Source organism: Lethenteron reissneri, chromosome 1 (genome assembly GCF_015708825.2).
Source record: "Lethenteron reissneri isolate LAM-NWPU_2019-01 chromosome 1, ASM1570882v1, whole genome shotgun sequence".
NCBI classification, from domain to species: Eukaryota; Metazoa; Chordata; class Hyperoartia; order Petromyzontiformes; family Petromyzontidae; genus Lethenteron; species Lethenteron reissneri.
This window is the reverse complement of record NC_083779.1, coordinates 1652809-1677356: the sequence shown is the minus strand read 5'-3', so window position 1 is coordinate 1677356 and position 24548 is coordinate 1652809. Positions and strand designations below refer to the sequence as shown.

The window sequence follows — 24548 nt, the reverse complement described above, 5'->3', positions numbered from 1 at the left end:
GTCATCGCGTACCGCCGCCGCAGTGGGATTCGAATTGCGAAGACGTCATCGCGTAAGGGGGCCCCGCCCCCCCCCGGATCACCTCACGGTAACACGCCCCCCTCCCCCATCGTCACGGCGTAACGTCGTGACGTCACGAGCCGATCACGCGTTACGTCGTGACGTCACGAGCCGATCACGCTTTACGTCGTGACGTCACGAGCCGATCACGCTTTACGTGGTGACGTAACGCTTTCGTGACCGTAGGAATTCATATTCTTTGGGTCTTTCGGCAAAGTCACGAAGATAGAAATTTTTCTTTCAATAAAATAATAAAAATGAAAATGAAACTAATCGTCATCAGGAAACAAACTAAACGTCGTGATGTTTTTCTTATTTTTTATTCAATTTATTTTTTATTATTTTATTGTTATTATTTTTTTTATCTTCGTGACGTCACCGAAAGACACAAAGAATACGCGTTACGTCGTGACGTCCCTCCCATCGAGTCACCACTTCGCGCTAATTGGTTTGGCGCATGACGTCACGACGTAATGCGCGGGGAGGGGGGAGGAGTTACGCCTTTTGCGCGATGACGTAACCAGCGCCGGACGAGGCTGACGTCACGTCAAATCTAACCCCACTGCGTAACGCGGTGACGTCATGTCGTTGGGCAGCGGGGAATGTTTGTTGAACAAGGGGTAGGTTTTGCGAATGCCGCTCTTACGAGTAGTACGTTTTAAAATGTACAAGCTTACACAGCACACTGTACGCATACAAACCGCGAGCACCGTTCGATTTTTTTCTGCGCGTAATGAACGTGACGTCACGGCGGCCATCTTGGGTAGGGGAGCGTGTTTACAAATGGCCGACAGCCCGGCGTCGAGTTGTAATGACGTCACCGAGGGTCTTATATTTTTATTTTCTGTTTATTTTGCGTTACGATTCGTGTGGCTGTGAGGATGGGCCATTGAACAAAACTTCGCCTATTATTCATATTATTTTTCATTTTAAGGCCAGACAGTGTTATTGACGAATATGTAAAGTTTTTGCACTGCGTCGAATTATGACCCACGACATTGCTTAGTTAATTTGTAATTAATTACAAATTCTACATTTAATTACAAATTCAGATAATATGGCTAAGGGTTTCATATTCGACAGGTTGAATGCAATTTGATTACTTCGGACTACAATTACAGCATATTTGAACGCTGTTTCAACTACAAACGTCACAATATTTCGTACTAAACTATGAGATTGAAAGCAAAATTAAAAGTCATTGCAAGTGTGGATTAATAACCGCGGAGACTTGGCAGGACCCTCCTGAAAATTAAGTATTGAGACTCGGGGAGGCTTTCCCGGGTGAACGAGCCTAATAAACTATTTGATGTCTGTGACAAAAAAAAAACTGAATAGCTCATCGGATTCCTCCAGGATACATATTCAGCTTCTGAATATTACTGGTAGGAACCTCTGGTTACACCAGCCCACAGGGGATTATTGTGTCCGTCCGTCGTGCAGGGAGGGGCTGGGTGGGGAGGGAGGGGCTGGGTGGGGAGGGTTGGGAGGCAGGGAGGGGCTGGGGAGGGGAGGGGCTGTGTGGGGAGGGGCTGGGTGGGGAGGGAGGGGCTGGGTGGGGAGGGGCTGGGTGGGGAGGGAGGGGCTGGGAGGGTGGAGAGGGGCTGGGTGGGGTGGGGAGGGTGGGAGGGGCTGGGTGTGGAGGGGCTTGTCACCCCGTGGTGCCCTTATAAAACTCAACGTTTAACCTACTCACGCCGGCTTGTGCCCGCCCTCACAGTCGGGCATATTTGCGGAATACACCACGCCGCCGTTGACCCTGCAGGCCATTGACCGAGCAACCCAACGTTCCTACCAGCTCCCTCCGCAGGAATGTGTTTTGATAGCAGGAGGGCATCACGTGCCCCATCAGAGATTCGCTTCGGAATTCCAATGCGGCGGTTCTCATTGGTTCGGGATGACGGACGAACGCAGTGCGGACGATCTGATTGGTCAGAGGTCATAGACAAACAAAGGGGGGTGGGGGTGGTCGTCGTTCAGGTTGGTCACCGATGACAGAGAGAGCGCTCCGATTGGTTAGTGATGATGTATCTGACACAATGACGTTTTGATTGGTGAGTGAAGACGCATCCTCACCGGAGGAGCATTCTGACTGGTCGATGATGACGTAGTGACATCGGAGGTTCGTTCTGATTGGGCAGTGATGATGTATCTGACACAATGACATTCTGATTGGTGAGCGAAGACGCATCCTCACCGGAGGAGCATTCTGATTGGTCGGCGATGACGGAGTGAGACCGGCCGTTCGTTCTGATTGGTCAGGGATGATGTATCTGACACAATGACATTCTGATTGGTCAGTGAAGACGCATCCTCACCGGAGGAACATTCTGATTGGTCGGCGATGACGGAGTGAGACCGGCCGTTCGTTCTGATTGGTCAGTGATGATGTATCTGACACAATGACATTCTGATTGGTGAGCAAAGACTCATCCTCACCGGAGGAGCATTCTGATTGGTCGATGATGACGTAGTGACACCGAGGGTTCGTTCTGATTGGTTAGTGAAGACGGAGTGACACGGAGAGCGTGAAATCAGCAACACCCAGGGAGCGATCTTGATTGGTCCACGATGACGAACACATGGGGGACGTTTTGATTGGTTATTGATTAAACACATTATAATGGTGACGCTGCGTTGGCAGTGGTGAACAAGTGGTGCCATGAAGACGGGTCATTGCCCGAAACGTCGTCTTTTAATTTTTTTTTTCTTTTGAGGCCACGGTGTTATTGGCAAACGTGTCGAATTTTTGTGTGCGCGCGTGTTTAATTATGGGCTGGAGGAGAGATGGAGTGATGTGGTACAGGAGGACTTGGAGCTGAGTGGACTTGCCGATGACTGGTACCAGCGGTGTCAAGATCGGCCTCTGTGGAGGAGGCTCGTGAAGGACGCTACTGGCCAGTTGGAGGCAGTCGCCCTCCAACAACAACAGAGGGCGGAGGAGCGACGCTCACAACAACGAGCGGAGCGCCGGGTGGCTAAAGCACAGCAAGTTGGCACAGTAGGGGGCACAGGTGGTGCATCAGCCAGTCGTCTCAGTCAACCCATGGCACCTGCTGGGTCTGTCCCGTGACCTCCTGTCAGCAGCGAGCCTTCAACATTTCACGTGGCCACAACGTGCACCTAGCCTGGCACAGGCGCCGTGGTGACGATCACCGTCACTTCGTGGCGAATGCCTGGGTGTGTGTTAATGATGGCTGAGTGACACAGGACGTCGTGATGAGTCAGTGATGATAGCCAGACACATCTCTCCGACAGCGACAATTTAATACGCAGATTAATTCTACACGGATGGCACATGGGAAAAGCTGACAAAACGATTCTCTCGGGGTTTTTTTTTGCCCCCTTCCCCAACCCCCCTCCCAGATTTCACAGCGATCCCATTTACACCATTTACACATGCATCATCATGTACGAACATTAAGTCCACGTTTCCATGCTTTACTGGGTAGCAGCCAAACACACGGCTGCCGTGTGCCACTTAGCAAGGACGCCCCGCGCCGCAAGCAACGTCACATCGCCTTAGCTCATAGACGTGAATTTGTGAATCATTAAAACGCATGCTGTGTTGTAACAATCTAATGTGCGTGCGGTGCGTGTCCTTGTGTGCGCGCGTATTTTTTTGCGTGTCTAAAAAAAATGGGACCTTTTTTTGGCAGTATCAAATGGTAAAACCTATTCTTGTTTTTGTTCCATACTTTGTGTGTCTTTGTGTGTATTTGTTTTGTGGGTCTTTGTGTCTTTGTGTGTCTTTGTTCGGGCGTGGTGCTGGCCACCCACCCCCTCGTGTGCCGTGCCGGCCTTCATAGGTGCTACTCGCTAACAGCACTTGCCCCAACAGTCTGTTACAGGCTACACGGGGGTCGCTGTTTTTGTCCATGTAGATATCATGTATCAGTGTCTTTAATATGTATTTGTACACATGTGTGTGTGTCAGTTTAAATATATGCGTCTGTGTCTTTGTGCTCATTGAACGTATGCACGTGGATAGTTGTCTGTCTGTGTGTGTTCATATTTGTAAATGTGTGTGTGTGTGCGGGTACGTGTGATTCTGACCATGTGATTGGGTGTACCGTTTGTGCATGTGGATAGCGATGTGTCTCTGTGTGTGTTCATGTATTCCACGTTAACTTGAATGCCCTATTCACCAGCCCCGAGCGCGCTGAGACTAGCCATCTCGTCTGCAAAAACATGGCTTTTGTAAATGTTAATGATGGTTTATCAACATTGTTATTAATGAATAATCATTTATCGTGTCCGTAATTAATGTGAAATGATTCAACACTGGTCCCATAACACTTTGGGTGGCCTTAAAATTGAAACATACGGTATATAATAGGGGATGTTTCCGCCAATATCGCTTCTTCATGGCAAATTATTATATATTTTTTGACTTTAAAGGCAAAAGTAGTATTGATTAATGTGTTAAGTTGTTGGTGTTGTCATTTGTGCTTGCGAGTCACTAAAAACGAACTATCACTGTACGATGTGTGTCATCGCGTATCGTTTTAAATGTCGGAAAATCTAATTTGACGTAGGGTTAAATTAAAGCTCAGAACGACCAGTCTCTGATGGGGTCTCTAGGCAGTGATGGACCAGGAGACCGGGTCTCTGATGAGGTCTCTAGGCAGTGATGGGCCAGGAGACCGGGTCTCTGATGGGGTCTCTAGGCAGTGATGGGCCAGGAGACCGGGTCTCTGATGGTGTCTCTAGGCAGTGATGGACCAGGAGACCGGGTCTCTGATGAGGTCTCTAGGCAGTGATGGACCAGGAGACCGGGTCTCTGATGGCGTCTCTAGACAGTGATGGACCAGGAGACCAGGTCTCTGATGAGGTCTCTAGACAGTGATGGACCAGGAGACCGGGTCTCTGATGAGGTCTCTAGAAAGTGATGGACCAGGTGACCGGGTCTCTGATGAGGTCTCTAGACAGTGATGGACCAGGAGACCAGGTCTTTGATAGGTCTCTAGGCAGTGATGGGCCAGGAGACCGGGTCTCTGATGAGGTCTCTAGGCAGTGATGGACCAGGAGACCAGGTCTCTGATGGGGTCTCTAGACAGTGATGGACCAGGAGACCGGGTCTCTGATGGGGTCTCTAGACAGTGATGGACCAGGAGACCGGGTCTCTGATGGGGTCTCTAGACAGTGATGGACCAGGAGACCGGGTCTCTGATGCGGTCTCTAGACAGTGATGGACCAGGAGACCGGGTCTCTGATGGGGTCTCTAGACAGTGATGAACTAGGAGACCGGGTCTCTGATGGCGTCTCTAGGCAGTGATGGGCCAGGAGACCGGGTCTCTGATGGGGTCTCTAGACAGTGATGGACCAGGAGACCGGGTCTCTGATGGGGTCTCTAGGCAGTGATGGACCAGGAGACCGGGTCTCTGATGGGGTCTCTAGACAGTGATGGACCAGGAGACCGGGTCTCTGATGGGGTCTCTAGGCAGTGATGGACCAGGAGACCGGGTCTCTGATGGGGTCTCTAGACAGTGATGGACCAGGAGACCGGGTCTCTGATGGGGTCTCTAGGCAGTGATGGACCAGGAGACCGGGTCTCTGATGGGGTCTCTAGGCAGTGATGGACCAGGAGACCGGGTCTCTGATGGGGTCTCTAGACAGTGATGGACCAGGAGACCGGGTCTCTGATGGGGTCTCTAGACAGTGATGGACCAGGAGACCGGGTCTCTGATGCGGTCTCTAGACAGTGATGGACCAGGAGACCGGGTCTCTGATGGGGTCTCTAGACAGTGATGAACTAGGAGACCGGGTCTCTGATGGCGTCTCTAGGCAGTGATGGGCCAGGAGACCGGGTCTCTGATGGGGTCTCTAGGCAGTGATGGACCAGGAGACCGGGTCTCTGATGGGGTCTCTAGACAGTGATGGACCAGGAGACCGGGTCTCTGATGGGGTCTCTAGACAGTGATGGACCAGGAGACCGGGTCTCTGATGGGGTCTCTAGGCAGTGATGGACCAGGAGACCGGGTCTCTGATGGGGTCTCTAGACAGTGATGGACCAGGAGACCGGGTCTCTGATGGGTCTCTAGGCAGTGATGGACCAGGAGACCGGGTCTCTGATGGGGTCTCTAGGCAGTGATGGACCAGGAGACCGGGTCTCTGATGGGGTCTCTAGACAGTGATGGACCAAGAGACCGGGTCTCTGATGGGGTCTCTAGACAGTGATGGACCAGGTGACCGGGTCTCTGATGGGGTCTCTAGGCAGTGATGGACCAGGAGACCGGGTCTCTGATGGGGTCTTTAGACAGTGATGGGCCAGGAGACCGGGTCTCTGATGGGGTCTCTAGGCAGTGATGGACTAGGAGACCGAGTCTCTGATGAGGTCTCTAGGCAGTGATGGACCAGGAGACCGGGTCTCTGATGGGGTCTCTAGGCAGTGATGGACCAGGAGACCGGGTCTCTGATGGGGTCTCTAGGCGGTGATGGACCAGGAGACCGGGTCTCTGATGGGGTCTCTAGGCAGTGATGGACCAGGAGACCGGGTCTCTGATGGGGTCTCTAGGCAGTGATGGGCCAGGAGACCGGGTCTCTGATGGAGTCTCTAGGAGTGATGGACCAGGAGACCGGGTCTCTGATGGGGTTTCCAGGCAGTGATGGACCAGAAGACCGGGTCTCTGATGGCGTCTCTAGACAGTGATGGACCAGGAGACCGGGTCTCTGATGGGGTCTCTAGGCAGTGATGGACCAGGAGACCGGGTCTCTGATGGGGTCTCCAGGCAGTGATGGACCAGGAGACCGGGTCTCTGATGGGGTCTCTAGGCAGTGATGGACTAGGAGACCGGGTCTCTGATGAGGTTTCTAGGCAGTGATGGACTAGGAGACCGGGTCTCTGATGGGGTCTCTAGGCAGTGATGGACTAGGAGACCGGGTCTTTGATGGGGTCTCTAGGCAGTGATGGACCAGGAGACCGGGTCTCTGATGACGTCTCTAGGCGGTGATGGACCAGGAGACCGGGTCTCTGATGGGGTCTCTAGGCAGTGATGGACCAGGAGACCGGGTCTCTGATGGGGTCTCTAGGAGTGATGGACCAGGAGACCGGGTCTCTGATGGGGTCTCTAGGCAGTGATGGACCAGGAGACCGGGTCTCTGATGGGGTCTCTAGGAGTGATGGACCAGGAGACCGGGTCTCTGATGGAGTCTCTAGGAGTGATGGACCAGAAGACCGGGTCTCTGATGGAGTCTCTAGGAGTGATGGACCAGGAGACCGGGTCTCTGATGGGGTCTCTAGGCAGTGATGGACCAGGAGACCGGGTCTCTGATGGGGTCTCTAGGCAGTGATGGACCAGGAGACCGGGTCTCTGATGGGGTCTCTAGGCAGTGATGGACCAGGAGACCGGGTCTCTGATGGGGTCTCTAGACAGTGATGGACCAGGAGACCGGGTCTCTGATGGGGTCTCTAGACAGTGATGGACCAGGAGACCGGGTCTCTGATGGGGTCTCTAGAAAGTGATGGACCAGGAGACCGGGTCTCTGATGAGGTCTCTAGACAGTGATGGACCAGGAGACCGGGTCTCTGATGGGGTCTCTAGGCAGTGATGGACCAGGAGACCGGGTCTCTGATGGGGTCTCTAGGCAGTGATGGACCAGGTGACCGGGTCTCTGATTGGGTCTCTAGAAGGTGATGGACCAGCAGACCGGGTCTCTGATGGGGTCTCTAGGCAGTGATGGACCAGGTGACCGGGTCTCTGATGGGGTCCCTAGGCGGTGATGGACCAGGAGACCGGGTCTCTGATGGGGTCTCTAGGCAGTGATGGACTAGGAGACCGGGTCTCTGATGGGGTCTCTAGACAGTGATGGACCAGGAGACCGGGTCTCTGATGGGTCTCTAGACAGTGATGGACCAGGAGACCGGGTCTCTGATGGGGTCTCTAGGCAGTGATGGACCAGGAGACCGGGTCTCTGATGGGGTCTCTAGACAGTGATGGACCAGGAGACCGGGTCTCTGATGGGGTCTCTAGACAGTGATGGACCAGGAGACCGGGTCTCTGATGGGTCTCTAGGCAGTGATGGACCAGGAGACCGGGTCTCTGATGGGGTCTCTAGGCAGTGATGGACCAGGAGACCGGGTCTCTGATGGGGTCTCTAGGCAGTGATGGACCAGGAGACCGGGTCTCTGATGGGGTCTCTAGGCGGTGATGGACCAGGAGACTGGGTCTCTGATGGCGTCTCTAGACAGTGATGGACCAGGAGACCGGGTCTCTGATGGGTCTCTAGGCAGTGATGGACCAGGAGACCGGGTCTCTGATGGGGTCTCTAGGCAGTGATGGACCAGGAGACCGGGTCTCTGATGGGGTCTCTAGGCAGTGATGGACCAGGAGACCGGGTCTCTGATGGGGTCTCTAGGCGGTGATGGACCAGGAGACTGGGTCTCTGATGGGGTCTCTAGACAGTGATGGACCAGGAGACCGGGTCTCTGATGGGTCTCTAGGCAGTGATGGACCAGGAGACCGGGTCTCTGATGGGGTCTCTAGGCAGTGATGGACCAGGAGACCGGGTCTCTGATGGGGTCTCTAGACAGTGATGGACCAGGAGACCGGGTCTCTGATGGGGTCTCTACACAGTGATGGACCAGGAGACCGGGTCTCTGATGAGGTATCTAGGCAGTGATGGACCAGGAGACCGGGTCTCTGATGGGGTCTCTAAAAAGTGATGGACCAGGAGACCGGGTCTCTGATGGGGTCTCTAGACAATCTTGAACTATCAGGATACACGACACTTAATTTGTAATACTTTTTTGGTTATATTAGTGGGTTCTAAGTACAATAAAGTTATCCATTTAGCAATAAGAACAAATCAATAACAATAATACGTTCTAACTTTTGTAGAGTGTACGCTGTGATTATGCGGCATGCTTCCTGACTAGAACAATAGTTGCAATCGTTTTTGTTGTCGTTGTTTGTAAATAAATTCCCAGTGCAGGGAGCAATTCGACTCGTAGGTGTTCGCGTGATGTGAGAAGCCTGGTGTAATGCCGGTTTGAGACGGGAGGTAGGCGCGATTGCTGCTAATGTGGTGTGATACCATTGGTATCAGTGGTATCGTTGATGGAAGTGACTGATGTTTTTGTTTTATAACGGTGACCATGATGATGCCGATGGGAGTGTCATTGGTCGTGTATCAGTAGTGCTTGGTTAGCTGTTGATGGTTGTGATTCTAATGATGATGATGATGCGCTTGTTGGTGTCAGTATTCCCCGGGTGTATCAGTGGCGAGTGGGAGCATTCATTGTTGTGCTTGTGGTGGTGGTGGTGGTGGTGATGAAGATGTTGGCGATTATAATTGTTGATGATGCTGACATTGGCGAGAATGGCAGTGGCATTGGTATTGTTATTTGCCCGCCGTATCGGTGTCGGTGGTATTGGATTGTGATGATGGCGGTGATGGTATTAATGTGGGATCAGCTGTATTAGCCGTGCAGTGGTGATGGTGGCGGTGATTATAATAGCTGTCATGACGATTTGTGGTGATAGTGGTAGTACTAGAGTCATTTGTGCTGTATGAGCATTATCAACTGTGTTGGTGGTGAGTGGTGGCTATTGATTAACTACTAATTACCCTCTGGTTATTGGTGACGACAATGATGATGATGACGACGACGAGGTCACCATGATAACGTTAGCGAAATTAGGTTTTAGCGTAATCAACTGTTTCACGAAGTGAGCGGTATTGCTGATGGCAGTAATTGTGATGCTGATGCTGCTGCTGATGATGCTGATGACGATGCTGTTGGTGATGGACGACCGTGTCATCGTCGGCTGGATCCGCGGCGACGGTGGTGAGCGAGCGAGCGAGCGAGTTTTTGAATCTGGTGAAATCCGTGGCGTCTGGCGACAGAGTGGGTGGCCAAACGCGGAGGGGGCTGGTGGGGGGGGAGTGGTGGTGTAGGCGGCCTTGCGCCCCTTGACCCCGCGACTTCGAACCCTGGAGCCCACCAACCACCCCGCCGCGGCCTCTACAGACACTTGAGCAGGAACGAGTTGCAGGAGGTGCCACGGGTGCAGTCGCAGAGCTTCCCGATGCGAGACCCTTTGCGGACCGCGCACCACTCGCCCGCATCGCACTGGCACGGGGGGAGGGAGGGGGCGAGGGGGAGAGAGGGGGGGATCCGAATATTTCGATTTAAAGCTTTCGTGACTGCAGGGATTCATCTTCTTGGTTCTTTCGGTAAAGTCACGTAGAATGGAAGTAATAAAATAATAAAAATAAAACATATAAATAATTCTCACGACGTTTCGGCCACAACGCAAGCAGCCGTCCTCAGGTCTGTCGAGTAGACAGACCTGCTCTCATTCAGACTGTCTACTCGGCAGACCTGCTCTCCACCTGAGGACGGCTGCTTGCGTTGTGGCCGAAACGTCGTGAGAATGATTTTCTTATGTTTTATTTTTATTATTTTATTATTTCCATTCTACGTGACTTTGCCGAAAGAACCTAGAAGAGGGATCAGAATATGTTTTGTATCCTGGAGAAATCCGATGAGCTATGAAGCTTCGTTTTTGTACCATATGAGACTAGGCTCTAAAGAAAGCTGTCTCTGGTGTGGACCAATCAGTTTCAAAGACAATGCATAAATTATCAGAGTATTGTTTTTTGTTTGCATTTGACTGCAAGTTTTGTATTTAATGTAAGCATGATTCCTTGCAAAAGGTGTCAGTTTTGTTGCCAGAAAAAGGGGAAAAACCCTATTAGTGTTGAGGTTTGTTGTTGTTTGTCTGTGCTTGTGCACCATTGCCAACGCAACAACAACTTCAACGGCAGCGGCAGCGTCAGCCAGGGTACTGTGTCCCGTGCGCGTCGCGGTGATTGGTATCTCACGATGGGGAGCTGTCCGTATTTCTTCTCCCAGCTGGGCATCCTCTTGTTTTGAAGCTTTTCCAGCACACTCTGCAATGCGTCCAACTGTGGGACAGCAAACAAAGACGAAGATCCCCCGTACAGCCAGTGAAAGACCCATACTCTTTGGTTCTTTCGGTAAAGTCATGTAGGTGTAAAATAAAATATATATTTTTTTTAATAAAAAATACATTATTTTATATATTTTTTTAAATAAAATATCTTTTTTAAAAATAAAAAAATAATTTATCTTATATATTTTTTTAAAGAAAATATATTTTTTTTTAAATAAAAAATAATTTATTTTATATATTTTTTAATAAAAGATTTTTTTTTAAATAAAAAATAATGTATTTTCTACCCACGTGACTTTACCGAAAGAACCAAAGAGTATGGATTCATGCAGTCATGAAAGCTTCAAATCTAGAGTGAAAGACTGTTGGGGCAAGTGCTGTTAGCGAGCACCTATTCAGACGGGCACGGCACACGAGGGGGTGGGTGGCCAGCACCACGCCCGAGCGCCTTTGTCTCCCCAGTGGCGATGTTTACACACCGCACCAGCCGCTCTCGGATCACCGCGTTCGTAGCGCAACGATGCGAATTGTTATCTTGTGTAACATTTGACGTGCTTTGAAGGAGGGCCGTTGCCCAAAACGTTGCCTATTATATATTTAAACTGAAAAACGAAACATTTGTTTTATTTAAGCAGGTAAGGCTGTATCGCTTTTTGTTATTTTCTTTGAACCTATCTACGTGTCTTTACCGAAAGACCCAAGAATATGAATTTCTGCAGTCACGAAAGCTTTAAGTCATGGTAAAACAAAATTAAACATCTTTTTAGTTTAGTAGTTTCGACGGTCACGTGGTGGTATCAGTGAACGTGTTGAATCTTTCATGATTACATTCAGTTCTCATCTCCCCTCTCTCCCTCCCTCTCCCTACTCCCCTCCCCTCCTCCCCTCTCTCCCTCCTCCCCTCCTCCCCTTTCCTCTCCTTCACCCCTCCCCTCCCTCCCCTCCCTCCCCTCCCTCCCCTCCCTCCCCGCCATCCCTCTCCTCCCTCCCTCCCCTCCCTCCCCTCCCTCCCTCCCTCTCCTCCTCCCCTCTCTCCTCTCTCCCCTCTCCTCTGTCCCTCCCTCTCCCTGCTCCCCTCCCCTGCTTCCCTCTCTCCCTCCTCCCCTCTCCTCCCTCCCCTCTCTCCCTCCCCTCCCCTCTCCTCCACCCCTCCCTCTTTTCCCCATCACCCCCTCCCCTCCCCCCTGCCCTCCCTCCCATCTTTCCCCCCTATCCCCTCTCATCCCCTATCATCCCTTCTCCCCCATCCCCTCCCCTCCATCCCCTCCCTCTCCCTTCCCTCTCACCAGTTCCTTCTCGTGGGACGCGTCCAAGTCCTTGGCGGGGTACTCCTCGAGGGAGCGCGACTCGAGCTGCAGCTGCTGCTGCTGCGACGACTCGGCCCGCGCGACTCCGCACAGCGAGCTGCTGCTGAGCAGCAGCAGCAGCGACAGCAGCAGCAGCAGCGGCGGCGCGGGGGGCGGGGCGGCGGGCAGCTGTGTGGGGGCGCGGCGGGCGCTGTCCATGGTGCTGAGCGACAATGTCCGAAGAGAGAAAAACCGGGGGGTTTACAACCACCACCAACAGCAACCACCAACAACAACAACCACCAACAACAACAACCACCAACAACAACCACCAACAACAACCACCAACAACAACAACCACCAACAACAACCAACAACCAACAACAACCAACAATAACAACCACCAACAACCACCAACAACAACAACCACCAACAACAACCACCACCAACAACCACCAACAACAACCACCAACAACAACCACCAACAACAACCACCAACAACAACCACCAACAACAATAACAACCACCAACAACAATAACAACCACCATCAACAACAACAACAGCAACAACAGCAACAACCACCAACAACCACCACCATCAACAACAACCACCAACAACAACAACCACCACTAACAAAGACAAATGCAACGACCCCCCCTGTAGCCTGAACACAATGTTGGGGGCAGGTGCCGTTAGCGAGTAGCACTGCCTATGAACACCCACACGGCACACGAGGGAGTGGATGGCCACCACCACGCCCGGCTGCTTTTGATGTTGGCTACCGACTCATTTGAAGCTGAGTCGACCTAGGGGAGACCGAGGACCGGTTCAGATAATCGCCACTCGTGTTGGTGGCCGTGAGCGGAAATCGAACTCGTGTCGCCGGGTTCGTAGCGCAGCGCGCTGACCGCTACACTACCGCGTCCCATACACGTGCCTAGGTTCGTACACGGATTGATACATGGAGAGATGTAAGAGCCAGTGGAGATTGTGTATATCGTGAAATGAGACCAAGATAAATGTTGTATACAACAAACTACATTTTAACTGCTTCTTACATCTTCTTGGTTCTTTCGGTAAAGTCACGTAGAAGGGAAATAATAAAATAATAAAAATTCAACAATAGAAAATTATATTACATATAGACGTACACATATGCATGTAGATAATCACAGCCCTGCATATTGACCTGCCTACACTTACAAATAGACTCAGACGCTTGCACGCAGACTAAAGTAATCTTACATAGAAACTCGCAGACTCGCATCGAGACTTACCTACACTTGAAATAGAGACTCACGCTTGCATCTAGACTAAAGTAAACTTACGCAGGGACTCAGACTCGGATAGAGACGCGCTTAAACTTACACCGAGACTCGCACTGGCATACAGAGGAAAGTGAACTTACATCGGAATCCCCATACGCGCACAACGACAGATGTGGACTCACACCGAGACCTGCAAACCTTTACAGAGCGACTTTCGGAATTACAGCGAGAATCATGGACATCACGGGTGATGTGTGGGGTCATTTAGCAATCGGCTAAATGAACAATAATGACTCTTCGTGTAGATAAACACGAGTTTGTTTGCCTTTCCATCCTCATCCGGACGGAACTAAACGCATGCGCTGGCAGTAATGCACAAGCGCAAATAAAACACGAAACGCGTTCGTCAATAATTCATGAGCGCCTTTGATCAATGCGCAGCAGGAGGATACGCGACGATTTCGGACCATCGTGAGTGTATGTTAATATAATAAATCAGCTGATTGGCGTGAAATACCTGCCTGAGAAGACGGAGGAGAGAGGTAGGCAAGGAGGTATGTGTTGAAGTGCGTGTGTGTGTGTTCTTCAGGCGATACGGGGGATCTGTCTCTCTGCGTGTATACTGATGTGTGGATAATTGTACGTGTTATCTATCTGCTTGTTGATATACGTATATTAGATGTGTGTGTGCGTCTCTGTATATCTATATTTTTGTATATTCAGGATATGTGTGTAAACGTGTGACTGATATTCGTATCCGTGTGCTTAGATTTGCCTGTGCGTGTGTGCGGCGGTGTGTCCGCCTGAACTTGTCTAAACGTGTCTGTATAGTTTGTCTTGTAATGTACAGCTGTGTGTGTACATCTAACGCTATTTATCTATATGTATACACGTATATAGCAATAGCTGTCTCTACGTGCATATGCGTGTAATGTCTATTCTGCCGTGTGTGTATGTAAGAGCAAGAGAGAGGGACAGAGTCTGCTGAAGGCTACACCCGCGCTGTCTGCACGCGGTGGGACACGGAATCTTTGGGGCTTTTATAGCCGCACGACTTGCCCAGCCTCCACTGTGGAGGGCGGGCGGAGCGAGTTGGGACAGGCAAGGTGGGTGAATGAGCCCAGAACGATGGCATTAAGTCATCGGAATACCCCCATTCATTCGTCGTTAATTAAACACGCGCAAAGACAAATACAAAGATCGCCCGTATAGCCTCAACAGACTTTTTGGGACAAGTGCTGTCGGCGAGTAGCACCTGTGAAGGCCGGCATGGCAAGTGGCGGTGGGTGGGTGGCCAACACCGCGCCCGGCCGCCTTTGTCTCTCCAGTGCTGATGTTTAACACACCGCGCCAGGTGCTCATTTAAGGCTGAGTCGACCCTTGGGGAGGTGGTGGCACCGGAACGGCTCGACTTTATTATTCGTCGAGGGCGGGAATCGACCTCGCGTCGCCGGGTTCGCAGCGCAGTGCGCTAACCGCTGCGCCACCGCTCCGCATCACGGGCGAACTTCGGGAACGGAATTACAATTACAAGAGGGACATTCAGAGACAAAGACAAAGATCCCCCGTATAGCCTTAGAAGACTGTAGGGGCAAGTGCTGTTAGCGAGCACCTATGAAGGCCAGAACGGTACACGAACGAGGGGGTGGGTGGCCAGCACCACGCCCGACCGCCTTTGTATCCCCAGTGGCGATGTTTAGACACCGTACCAGGTACTCATTTAACGCACAGACACACACACACACATTACACGGCTCAGTCATAACGACAAAGGTCCCCCGTGTAGCCTCCACAGGCGATTGGGGCGAGTGCTGTTCGCGAGCACGTGACGCGTTAAACGTGGGGGCATCCTCGTGCGTGACTTTCTGAGCAGTGTGGAAGAGTAGGCCAAAACACCCGCTGCCCTATAGAGGGGCAGCTTTCTCTCGAGCTCCCTCTAAATACGGTGTTGGCAGCATGCGGCTCACTCGGGACCGATTCGTGATCGTTCTTCATGAAAGAATCCCCGTCCAGTCTTGCACTCACCCACAGCGGACTGCAGATGCTCTTGAAATATATATCGAAGCTTTTTGTTGTTGTTGTTTTACCGGATTCGGAAAAGAAACGTCTCTTCTTCTTCTTACTCTTTGGTTCTTTCGGTAAAGTCACGTCGGTCGGAATAAAACAAAAATAAATCACGACGTTTCGAACGCAACACAAGCGCCCGTCTTCAGGTGAAAACCGCGATATCCGCGGTGTCTGCTGCGAGCAGCAACGATGTCTGCTGCCTTCTTATTTTAGTTGCTGACACCCCCCCCCTCCCTGCTGCTGCTGATCAGAGGCCTCTTACAACCAGCTAGCGTCCTGGCTGGCGTAAGAGGCAGCGTGCTGGCGTAAGGGCGAGCAGTTGCATGGCTGCGCTTTTGCCTACACAGCAGCGCGCTCGTCGCTGCTGACACGCGGTGCGCGTCGCGCCGGTGCGAACCTTTTGATGGAGAGTTTTTAATTTGCGTGTCGAGCTACGCTGCTGGCAGCTTCCTGATGTACGAGGGACTTGCTGCTGGAACGGAGAGGGAGAAAGTGGGGGATGATTGGTGGGGAATTAATCTAAAATAATTTGTGTGAACACAGCGGGCACGACTTGGCGTGCGGTCCTCTCAAATCGGCCCTATTTGAGGTTGGTAAAAAAATATAGGGTTTCGGTGAGGATGAATGTTTGGGGCTGCCGAATATGTGGATTTAATGCCAACCGAGAGCGTACACATTAGAGCAGTGGTTATACTGGTAGGAACCTCCTGGTTACACCAGCCCACAGGGGATTATTGTGTCCGTCCGTCGTGCAGGGAGGGGCTGGGTGGGGAGGGAGGGGCTGGGTGGGGAGGGTGGGGCTGGGTGGGGGTGGGAGGGGTGGGGCTGGGTGGGGAGGGGCTGGTCACCCCGTGGTGCCCTTATAAAACTCAACGTTTAACCTACTCACGCCGGCTTGTGCCCGCCCTCACAGTCGGCCATATTTGCGGAATACACCACGCCGTCGTTGACCCTGCAGGCCATTGACCGAGCAACCCAACGTGTTCCTACCAGCTCCCTCCGCAGGAGGAATGTGTTTAACCTTCACCGCAGCCTTGCACCCCTTTGGGTTCTCAATCGTAAACATAATTTGTTTGTACAAAGTTAATAAATACATCGGGTTTGATAAAACAACGTTAGTTGGACTTGCGTGTCCGTGCTTAATTTGTGTGTTTCTGTGATTTACCTTCAACACAAACATCTGGCCACGATGTCTCGCATCCCCCAGAAAGGGCATCCCGCACCTCCGGGGTGGGGTGGGGGGGGGGATGGTTGTTGCGTGCACCCCATGTTAAGAAGAAAAAAAATTAACCCGTAAAAACAAACTTTTTCACTCTAAATCCTTTATATGCGTGGCGGCTAGAGTCCTCTCGTCCTCTGGCTTGAGATGGCTGCCACCTATGGGTCAGATGATTGTCTGCCAGCATTAAGCAATTGGTAATTAAATATTTTTTAAAATTTCCATAAACAGTGTAAAAAAAAATTCGCGAAAATTAATTGTCACGCACAACGAGTCTGTGTGGAAAATGTCAGCTCGATTGGATCACGGGAAGTGTGTTAAAAAACGACCGAAAGATTTGCACGGTCATAAGCAAGCAAGCAAGCACGCAAGCACGCAAGCAAGCAAGCAAGCGAACTTAATATAAAGGATTTAAAAACACTTCATTAGACGTTCTAAAATATGAATTTAGAACATTTTGCAATCCCCCCACAGAGGCCGGGTCCCCCACCGGCCCCTCGGAATGGACCGGACCCAGCCAGTCTGCTGCCCCGCGGTCTGCTGCCCCTCGATGGCCCCTATGGCCAGCCCAGGGGCCTTCGCCGGCAGCCAAATTGAGAGGGAACGTTTCCGAGAAGACCCTCCAACGCGGAGGCGGAGCGCGATGGAATGCGGTCGCGTTCCGGTGCTCTGCGGGCGGGTGACCATCATCATCATGCTCATCATAATCATCATCATCATCCTCATCATGCTCATCATCAACATCATTATCATCATCATCATCATACTCATCATTATCATCCTCATACTCATCATCAACATCATTATCATCATCATCATGCTCATCATAATCATCAACATCATCATCATCATCCTCATCATCATCAACATCATCATCTTCATCATCATGCTCATCATAATCATCATCAACATCATTATCATCATCCTCATCATCATCATAATCATCATCAACATCATCATCATCCTCATCATCATCATCCTCATCATCATCGCAGGGGTCGACTGTGAGAGGAGGAGGCGGTGGCGACGGCTTGAAGGAAGCAATTCATCCAGCAGTGGATTAACACACCGCTACAAATCAGTACGGTTTTTATATACTGGCATGCGTATGTACATACGTACAGAAGACAAAGTTCCCCCGGATAGCCCTTTACTTAATGTTGGGGCAAGTGCTGCCAGCGACCAGCACCCATGAAAGCTGGCACGGCGCACGAGGGAGTGAGTGTCCAACGCCATGCCCGGCCGCCTTTGTCTCCCCAAGCAATGATGTTTACACAGCGCACCTGGTACTCATTTGAGGCTGAGTCGACCAAGGGGAGGCCCAGGACCGATTCAGATAATCCTCACCGGTGTTGGTGGCCGTGAGCGGGAATCGAACCCGGGTCGCCGGATTGGCAGGGCGGCGCGCTAACCACTGCACATCCACACGTTCTATAGAATCTTAGCCCCCCCCCCCTTCCAACCAGGAGGAATTGAATTCCTATTGAACCAACTTCTTCCCAGCCTGTCCTGGGGGTCTGTGCGACGAAACGTGGGGGGTGAGAGGCGGTGGGAGGATTGATCAGGCGAGGCACGGGGGAGGGATGTGTCAGTGTGTGTGTGTGCGTGGGCTCGCTAACAACACTTGCCCCAACAGTCTGTTTAAGGCTATACGGGGATATTTGCGTTTAGTTAGGGGGTGCAGTGGCGCAGTGGTTATACCACGATGCTTTGAACCTGGGAACTTGAGTTCGATTCGCGCTCACGTCCACCAGCAGTGATGGATTTCGGAACAGGTCCTACCTCGGCTTTCCCTGAGGTTGACTCAGCCTTAAATGAGTGCCTGGTGCTGTGTGTAAGAATCCGGCCATGCACCACGACGTGTGCCTGCCGTGCCATCTTTCACATGTGCTCGCGAACAGCCCTTGCCCCAAATGTGGGTCGTGTCTATAAGGGGGATCTTTGTCTTTGTGTGATGTTACGCGTGATTAATAGCCATTTTTTACCAACGATTTTTTTTTTTTACCAACGAACATTATATTTCAAACAATTAAAGCATCAGTCCTCATCTATTATTTACAGCTCTGCAGAGCCAGTATTGGAAATTCCACATTCCTATGGCGAGGATGTGGGGGGAGGAATGGGGGTGGTGAGATGCGATTTTTTTTTTTACCACTAGACAACCACCTCCCCCATACAAAGTGGTACCGATTTATCGACCCGGGAGGAAGGTAGAGATGATGATGATGGGCTGAGTCAACTTCTACAGCCACGAAATCATCTCGCGCCCTTGAGATTGCTGCAAGCCACTCGCTCGCTCGCTCCACCCAAAGGGATATTTTAATCTCCCCCGTTTGCCCACCACGCAGGCATTGTGCAGTGTCGTGAAACGTGCCAATCGCGTGCAGAGCCGCGCCTTTACCCTCGAGCTCTCAATTGTAACGGCGACGACATTAATAGTCTGAATATCATCGCGAGCGGAGAAATGACAAAATCCTCCGTGTGACTTTGACTGCCGTGATAAGTCGATCGCTCGCATCTGGTGGCATACCGCGGTTCAGAGGTCACGCTCCGGCCTTCAAGCGCGGGTCGCGTTGTGACGCTTCGTCTCGACACCTCGTGGCACGAGGCCGACACCAAACGCCTCTCTTACCCCCCAGCCCCCAGCCCCCATCCCCCTCCCTCTAGCCCCTGTGAGCGCGTGTGGGTGTGTGTCGGATGACAAAGGCGGCCGGGCGTTGTGTTGGTCGTCCACCCACTCGCGCGCCGTGCCGGCCTTCGTGGGTGCTCGCGAACAGACTTGCCCCCAACAGCCTGTTAAGGCTATGCGGGGGATCTTTGTCTTTGTGGCGACAAAGGCGGCCGAGTGTTGTGTTGCGCCACCCACCCCCCTCGTGTGCCACGGTGCCGGCCGTCATAGGCGCTGCTACTCGCTAACAGCACTTGCCCCAAAAGTCTGCTCAAGGATATACGGGGGATCTTTGTCTTTGTGTGTTGGCTGTGCGCGTGTTAACGAGTGTGTTAGTGAGTGTGTGTCAGTGAAAGTGTGTTAGTGAGTGTGTGTCAGTGAGTGTGTGTCAGTGAAAGTGTGTTAGTGAGTGTGTGTCAGTGAGTGTGTGTCAGTGAGTGTATGTCAGTGAGAGTGTGTCAGTGAGTGTGTGTTAGTGAGTGTGTGTTAGTGAGTGTGTGAGAGTAGTGGGGAGCGGTAGTGTAGCGGTCAGCGCGTAGCGCTATGAACCCACCGACCCGAGTTCGATTCCCGCTCGCGGCCAACACCGGTGACGATTATTTGAAACCGTTCCTGGGCCTCCCCTAGGTCGACTCAGCCTCAAATGGGTACCTTGTGTGACGTGTAAACATCGCCACTACGGGGACAACGGCGGTCGGGCGTGGTGCTGGCCACCCACCCGCTTCGTGTACCGTCCCGGCCTTCAAAGGCGCTGCGACTCGCTAACAGCACTTGCCCCAACACTCTGCTGAGGCTATGCGCGCGCGCGGGGGGGGGGATCTTTGTCTTTGTCTGTGGCTTTGTCATTTTTCCAACGCGTGACTCACGGGAGATGGTGACACCTCCCCAAATGTGATACGTCTCGAGTCATCAACATTCATCACCACCACCACCTACACCACCACCACCACTGTCCTCGTATCATGCCAGCTACGATCCTAACGAGTCTCTTGGGGTCGGTTTGCGGAGACGCGAATGGACACTCTGCGCTGTTTTCCACGGACTGGCCATTGTGCACCGAGTCTCAATTTACTCACTCGCCCAGAATGCCATTAGACTGTTGTTCGGGTTGTTTGTTTATTTATTTATTCCAGGTAAGGCCCGACGAAGTGGGCTCATCATCACGCGGACATTTAGCGCGGCCGAATTCGCTCTAAACGCGTGGCGATGTTGATTCGAAATGTGGTGGGTGGGTGGGTTGGGGGAAAACCGGAGGAACCCGGAGAAAAAAATATATCCACGCGACCACGGGGGCAGAGAGACACGCAGACTCTAAATATACAGCAGCAGGAGTCAGGGTCGGGATCAAACCCACGAACCTCCCGCATACCAGGCGAGGTAGTTAACATCTCCTAGCCACCGTGATGATGATGAGAGAGAGACACGCAAACTTCAAATATACAGCAGGAGTCAGGGTCGGGATCGAATCCACGAACGTCCCGCATACCAGGCGAGGAAGTTAACATCTCTTTGCTACCGTCATGATGATGAGAGAGAGACGCAAACTCCAAATACACAGCAGGGGACAGGATCGGGATCGAACCCACGACCTCCTGTACACCAGGCGAGGTAGTTAACATCGCCTAGTCACAGTGATGATGATAGTGAGAGAGAGAGAGACACGCAAACTCCAAATATACAGCAGGCGTCAGGGTCGGGATCGAACCCACGAACCTCCCGCATACCAGGCGAGGAAGTTAACATCTCCTAGCCACCGTGATGATGATGAGAGAGAGACGCAAACTCCAAATATACAGGAGGCGTCAGGGTCGGGATCGAACCCACGAACCTCCCGCATACCAGGCGAGGTAGTTAACATCGCCTGGCCACCGTGGCGCGCCCCTGATCGCAGGCAATGTTCTCAGATGCACGCCTCGCTCATTTTCGCCATCCTCCTCCTTCTTCTTCACGCGCGCACCTGTTGCGCTCACGCACCGAGGGATTAGTTTGCCTCCTTGGCTTCCTCCTCACGCATCCCTCACCCCCTCGCCCCTCTTCTTTGCCCCCTCCCCTCCTCCTCCTCCTTCTCCCTTCTCGGCGCGACCTCTCTTAATTGGGCCCGTAAACTGTGTCCATTAAAAATGCACGTGCGCAGAGCAGAGGAACGCGTGGATACACGCACACAGAAAGATAAAGATCCCCCGTGTAGCCTTAACAGACTGTAGGGGCAAGTGCTGTTAGCGAGCACCTATGAAGGTCAGAACGGCACACGAGGGAGGTGGGTGGCCAGCGCCACGCCCGGCCGCCTTTGTCTCCCCAGCGGCGATGTTTTTACACACCGCACCAGAGACTCGTTTTAAGGCTGAGTCGACCTAGCGGAGGGCCAGGGACCGGTTGAGATAATCGTCACGCAGCTGCCGTGCACGAGCGAGTCTTTGACGGCCGCAACGAGGTGGATGGTGAACACCTCGCCCGGCCGCCTTTGTCTCCCCGGGGTTCATATTTTAAACACCGCACGGGTTCGAACCCCGTTCAAACATCCGTCGCTGTTCTTCACCGCGGGAGAGCATCGCCCTCGGGTCTCGCCGGGGGCTACAGGCGCACTGCGCATCACACTTTGGCGTTTTGGATGCAATTTTCTCCAGTCTTAATGGCAGGTCGGGTTGTTAATTTATTTATTTGTCTCCCGCCCACTCTAACTCTGTGGCTGGCCAATGCATTGTACAGAAGGGCCGTTTGCCCGAAACGTCGCCTACTGCACACGTTATTAAGGCCGCACACACGTGTGCGTGTTGGACTTCTTTCGCACCGTACGTAGCTAATCGGAGATGCGGGAAAAGGGCAGCAAACTAAACACACGGCAAAAAGCAGTTCTAGAGAAATGAGTTTGTCAATGTAGATGATGATGATGATTTTAAAGTTGCATCACAGCTCCTCGTGGCTCCACGATATCGGGAGGGAAGAACGTTCCAGACGGGCGCTGAAGCGCATCTGAAAGCGCCGCGCGATGCTGCTGCTGCTGCTGTGAGGATGACCATCGGAGTTGGCGTGATGGTGGCTAATGCTCCTCCTACTTATTGACGAATGCGTGGTGTTATTTTGATCGCTATAGACCAAAACATTGTAATAATCCCCCCCCCCCCTTTTGCATGTGATCAGCGTTTGGACAGAGGGATGAGGTTCCTACACATCAACAATATCATCATTAACAACATCAACAACACCACAAACAACAGCAACAACAAAATCATCGTCATGAGCAACAACATCAACAACAACAACAAACGCCGTCATGCAGTCCCCACAGTGCACGCGGTCACCGCCCGTCGCCACCAACAATCTGAGCACCTTGAGTGGTGGAGGTGTCATCACCCCCCACCCCCACCACCACTCTACCACCACTCCACCACCCCCACCACTCCACCACCACCACCACTCTACCACCCCCACCTCCCCCACCCCCACCACCCTACCACCACCCCCACCACCACCACGCTTCCCGTAACCACCACCCCCACCCCCACCACCTCTACCACCTCCCCCACCACCACCACCCCCACCACCCCCACCACCCCCACCCCCACCACCACTCCACCACCCCCACCCCTACCACCCCACCACCACCACCACCCCCACCACCACCACCCCCACCCCCACCACCTCTACCACCTCCCCCACCACCACCACCACCCCCACCACCCCCACCACCCCCACCCCCACCACCTCTACCACCTCCCCCACCACCACCACCCCCACCACCCCCACCACCCCCACCCCCACCACCACTCCACCACCCCCACCCCTACCACCCCACCACCACCACCACCCCCACCACCACCACCCCCACCCCCACCACCACTCCACCACCCCCACCACTCCACCACCACCACCACTCTACCACCCCCACCTCCCCCACCCCCACCACCCTACCACCACCCCCCACCACCACCACCCTTCCCGTAACCACCACCCCCACCCCCACCACCTCTACCACCTCCCCCACCACCACCACCCCCACCACCCCCACCCCCACCACCACTCCACCACCCCCACCCCTACCACCCCTACCACCCCACCACCACCCCACCACCACCACCACCCCCACCACCACCCCCACCACCACCACCCCCACCACCACTCCACCACCCCCACCTCCCCCACCCCTACCACCCCACCACCACCCCACCACCACCCCACCACCACCACCCCCACCCCCACCACCACTCCACCACCCCCACCTCCTCCACCCCTACCACCCCACCACCACCCCACCACCACCACCACCCCATCACTGCCCCCACCACCACCACCCCCACCACCCCCACCACCCCCCCACCACCACCCACCACCGCCCCCCACCACCACCACCACCCCACCACCACCACCCCCACCCAACCACCCCCACCACCACCACCCCCACCACCACCCCCCCCACCACCACCACCACCCCCCACCACCACCCACCACCGCCCCCACCACCACCACCACCCCACCACCACCACCCCCACCCAACCACCCCACCACCACCACCCCCCACCCCCACCCCCCCACCACCACCACAACCCCCACCACAACATCACCACCACCACCCCACCATCACCGCCCCCACCACCACCCCACCACTACCCCACCACCACCGCCCCCATCACCACCCCCACCACCCCCACAACCACCCACCACCACCCCACCACCACAACATCACCACCACAACCCCAGCACAACCACCCCACCACCACAACCACCCACCACCACCCCACCACCACAACCCGCACTTGCGCTGTACCGACCCTCTCTGGGAGTCACACTGCGGGCTGTACATCAGCAGCAGCCGACACAGAGTGAGTCGGGCTCGCGTGCACATCGTGCGGCCGCCGTGTTTAAAAAATGCGTCCGGAGAAGTCAGGGGGCTGTCAGAGTGTCCGCATCATCACACAGTGGTGGCTTTAGTTTTTGATGGGTTAGATCGCGTAAATATATAATGTTGTGCCGTTGAACCCGCTACCACCCGACGCAGCCAAATAAGTAAGGGGGTTGTCACGATATCGGTCGCGAAAGCTTCCATGCTAAACAGGATGTGC

General features: G+C 53.1%; 1 protein-coding gene across 2 annotated transcripts; it reads right to left on the bottom strand.

The window, feature by feature from the left end:
* Positions 1 to 8499: 8499 nt before the first annotated feature.
* Positions 8500 to 14538, bottom strand: LOC133359770 (cocaine- and amphetamine-regulated transcript protein-like). 2 transcript variants are annotated; one of them, XM_061578338.1, is made up of 4 exons: positions 14055 to 14538; positions 12269 to 12491; positions 10891 to 10974; positions 8500 to 10135 (listed from the first exon to the last, which is right to left on the bottom strand). In XM_061578338.1, exons 2-4 carry the CDS (start codon positions 12485 to 12487, stop codon positions 10028 to 10030), a joined length of 411 nt encoding a protein of 136 aa, XP_061434322.1. In that variant the 5' UTR covers positions 12488 to 12491; positions 14055 to 14538; the 3' UTR covers positions 8500 to 10027. The 2 variants fall into 2 exon arrangements, with proteins under 2 accessions (XP_061434322.1, XP_061434399.1); XM_061578415.1 differs by having other exon boundaries at positions 14059 to 14538.
* Between the last annotated feature and the right edge of the window lie 10010 nt (positions 14539 to 24548).

Bases quoted from the DNA above. Each gene is read 5' to 3' on its own strand.
- LOC133359770 (XM_061578338.1), bottom strand. From the start codon at position 12,487: ATGGACAGCGCCCGCCGCGCCCCCACACAGCTGCCCGCCGCCCCGCCC. The intron at 10,975-12,268 runs GTGAGAGGGAAG...GCTGTCCCACAG, and splicing joins CGTCCCACGAGAAGGAACTG to TTGGACGCATTGCAGAGTGT. The intron at 10,136-10,890 runs GTGAGATACCAA...CCCCCGTGCCAG, and splicing joins AATACGGACAGCTCCCCATC to TGCGATGCGGGCGAGTGGTG.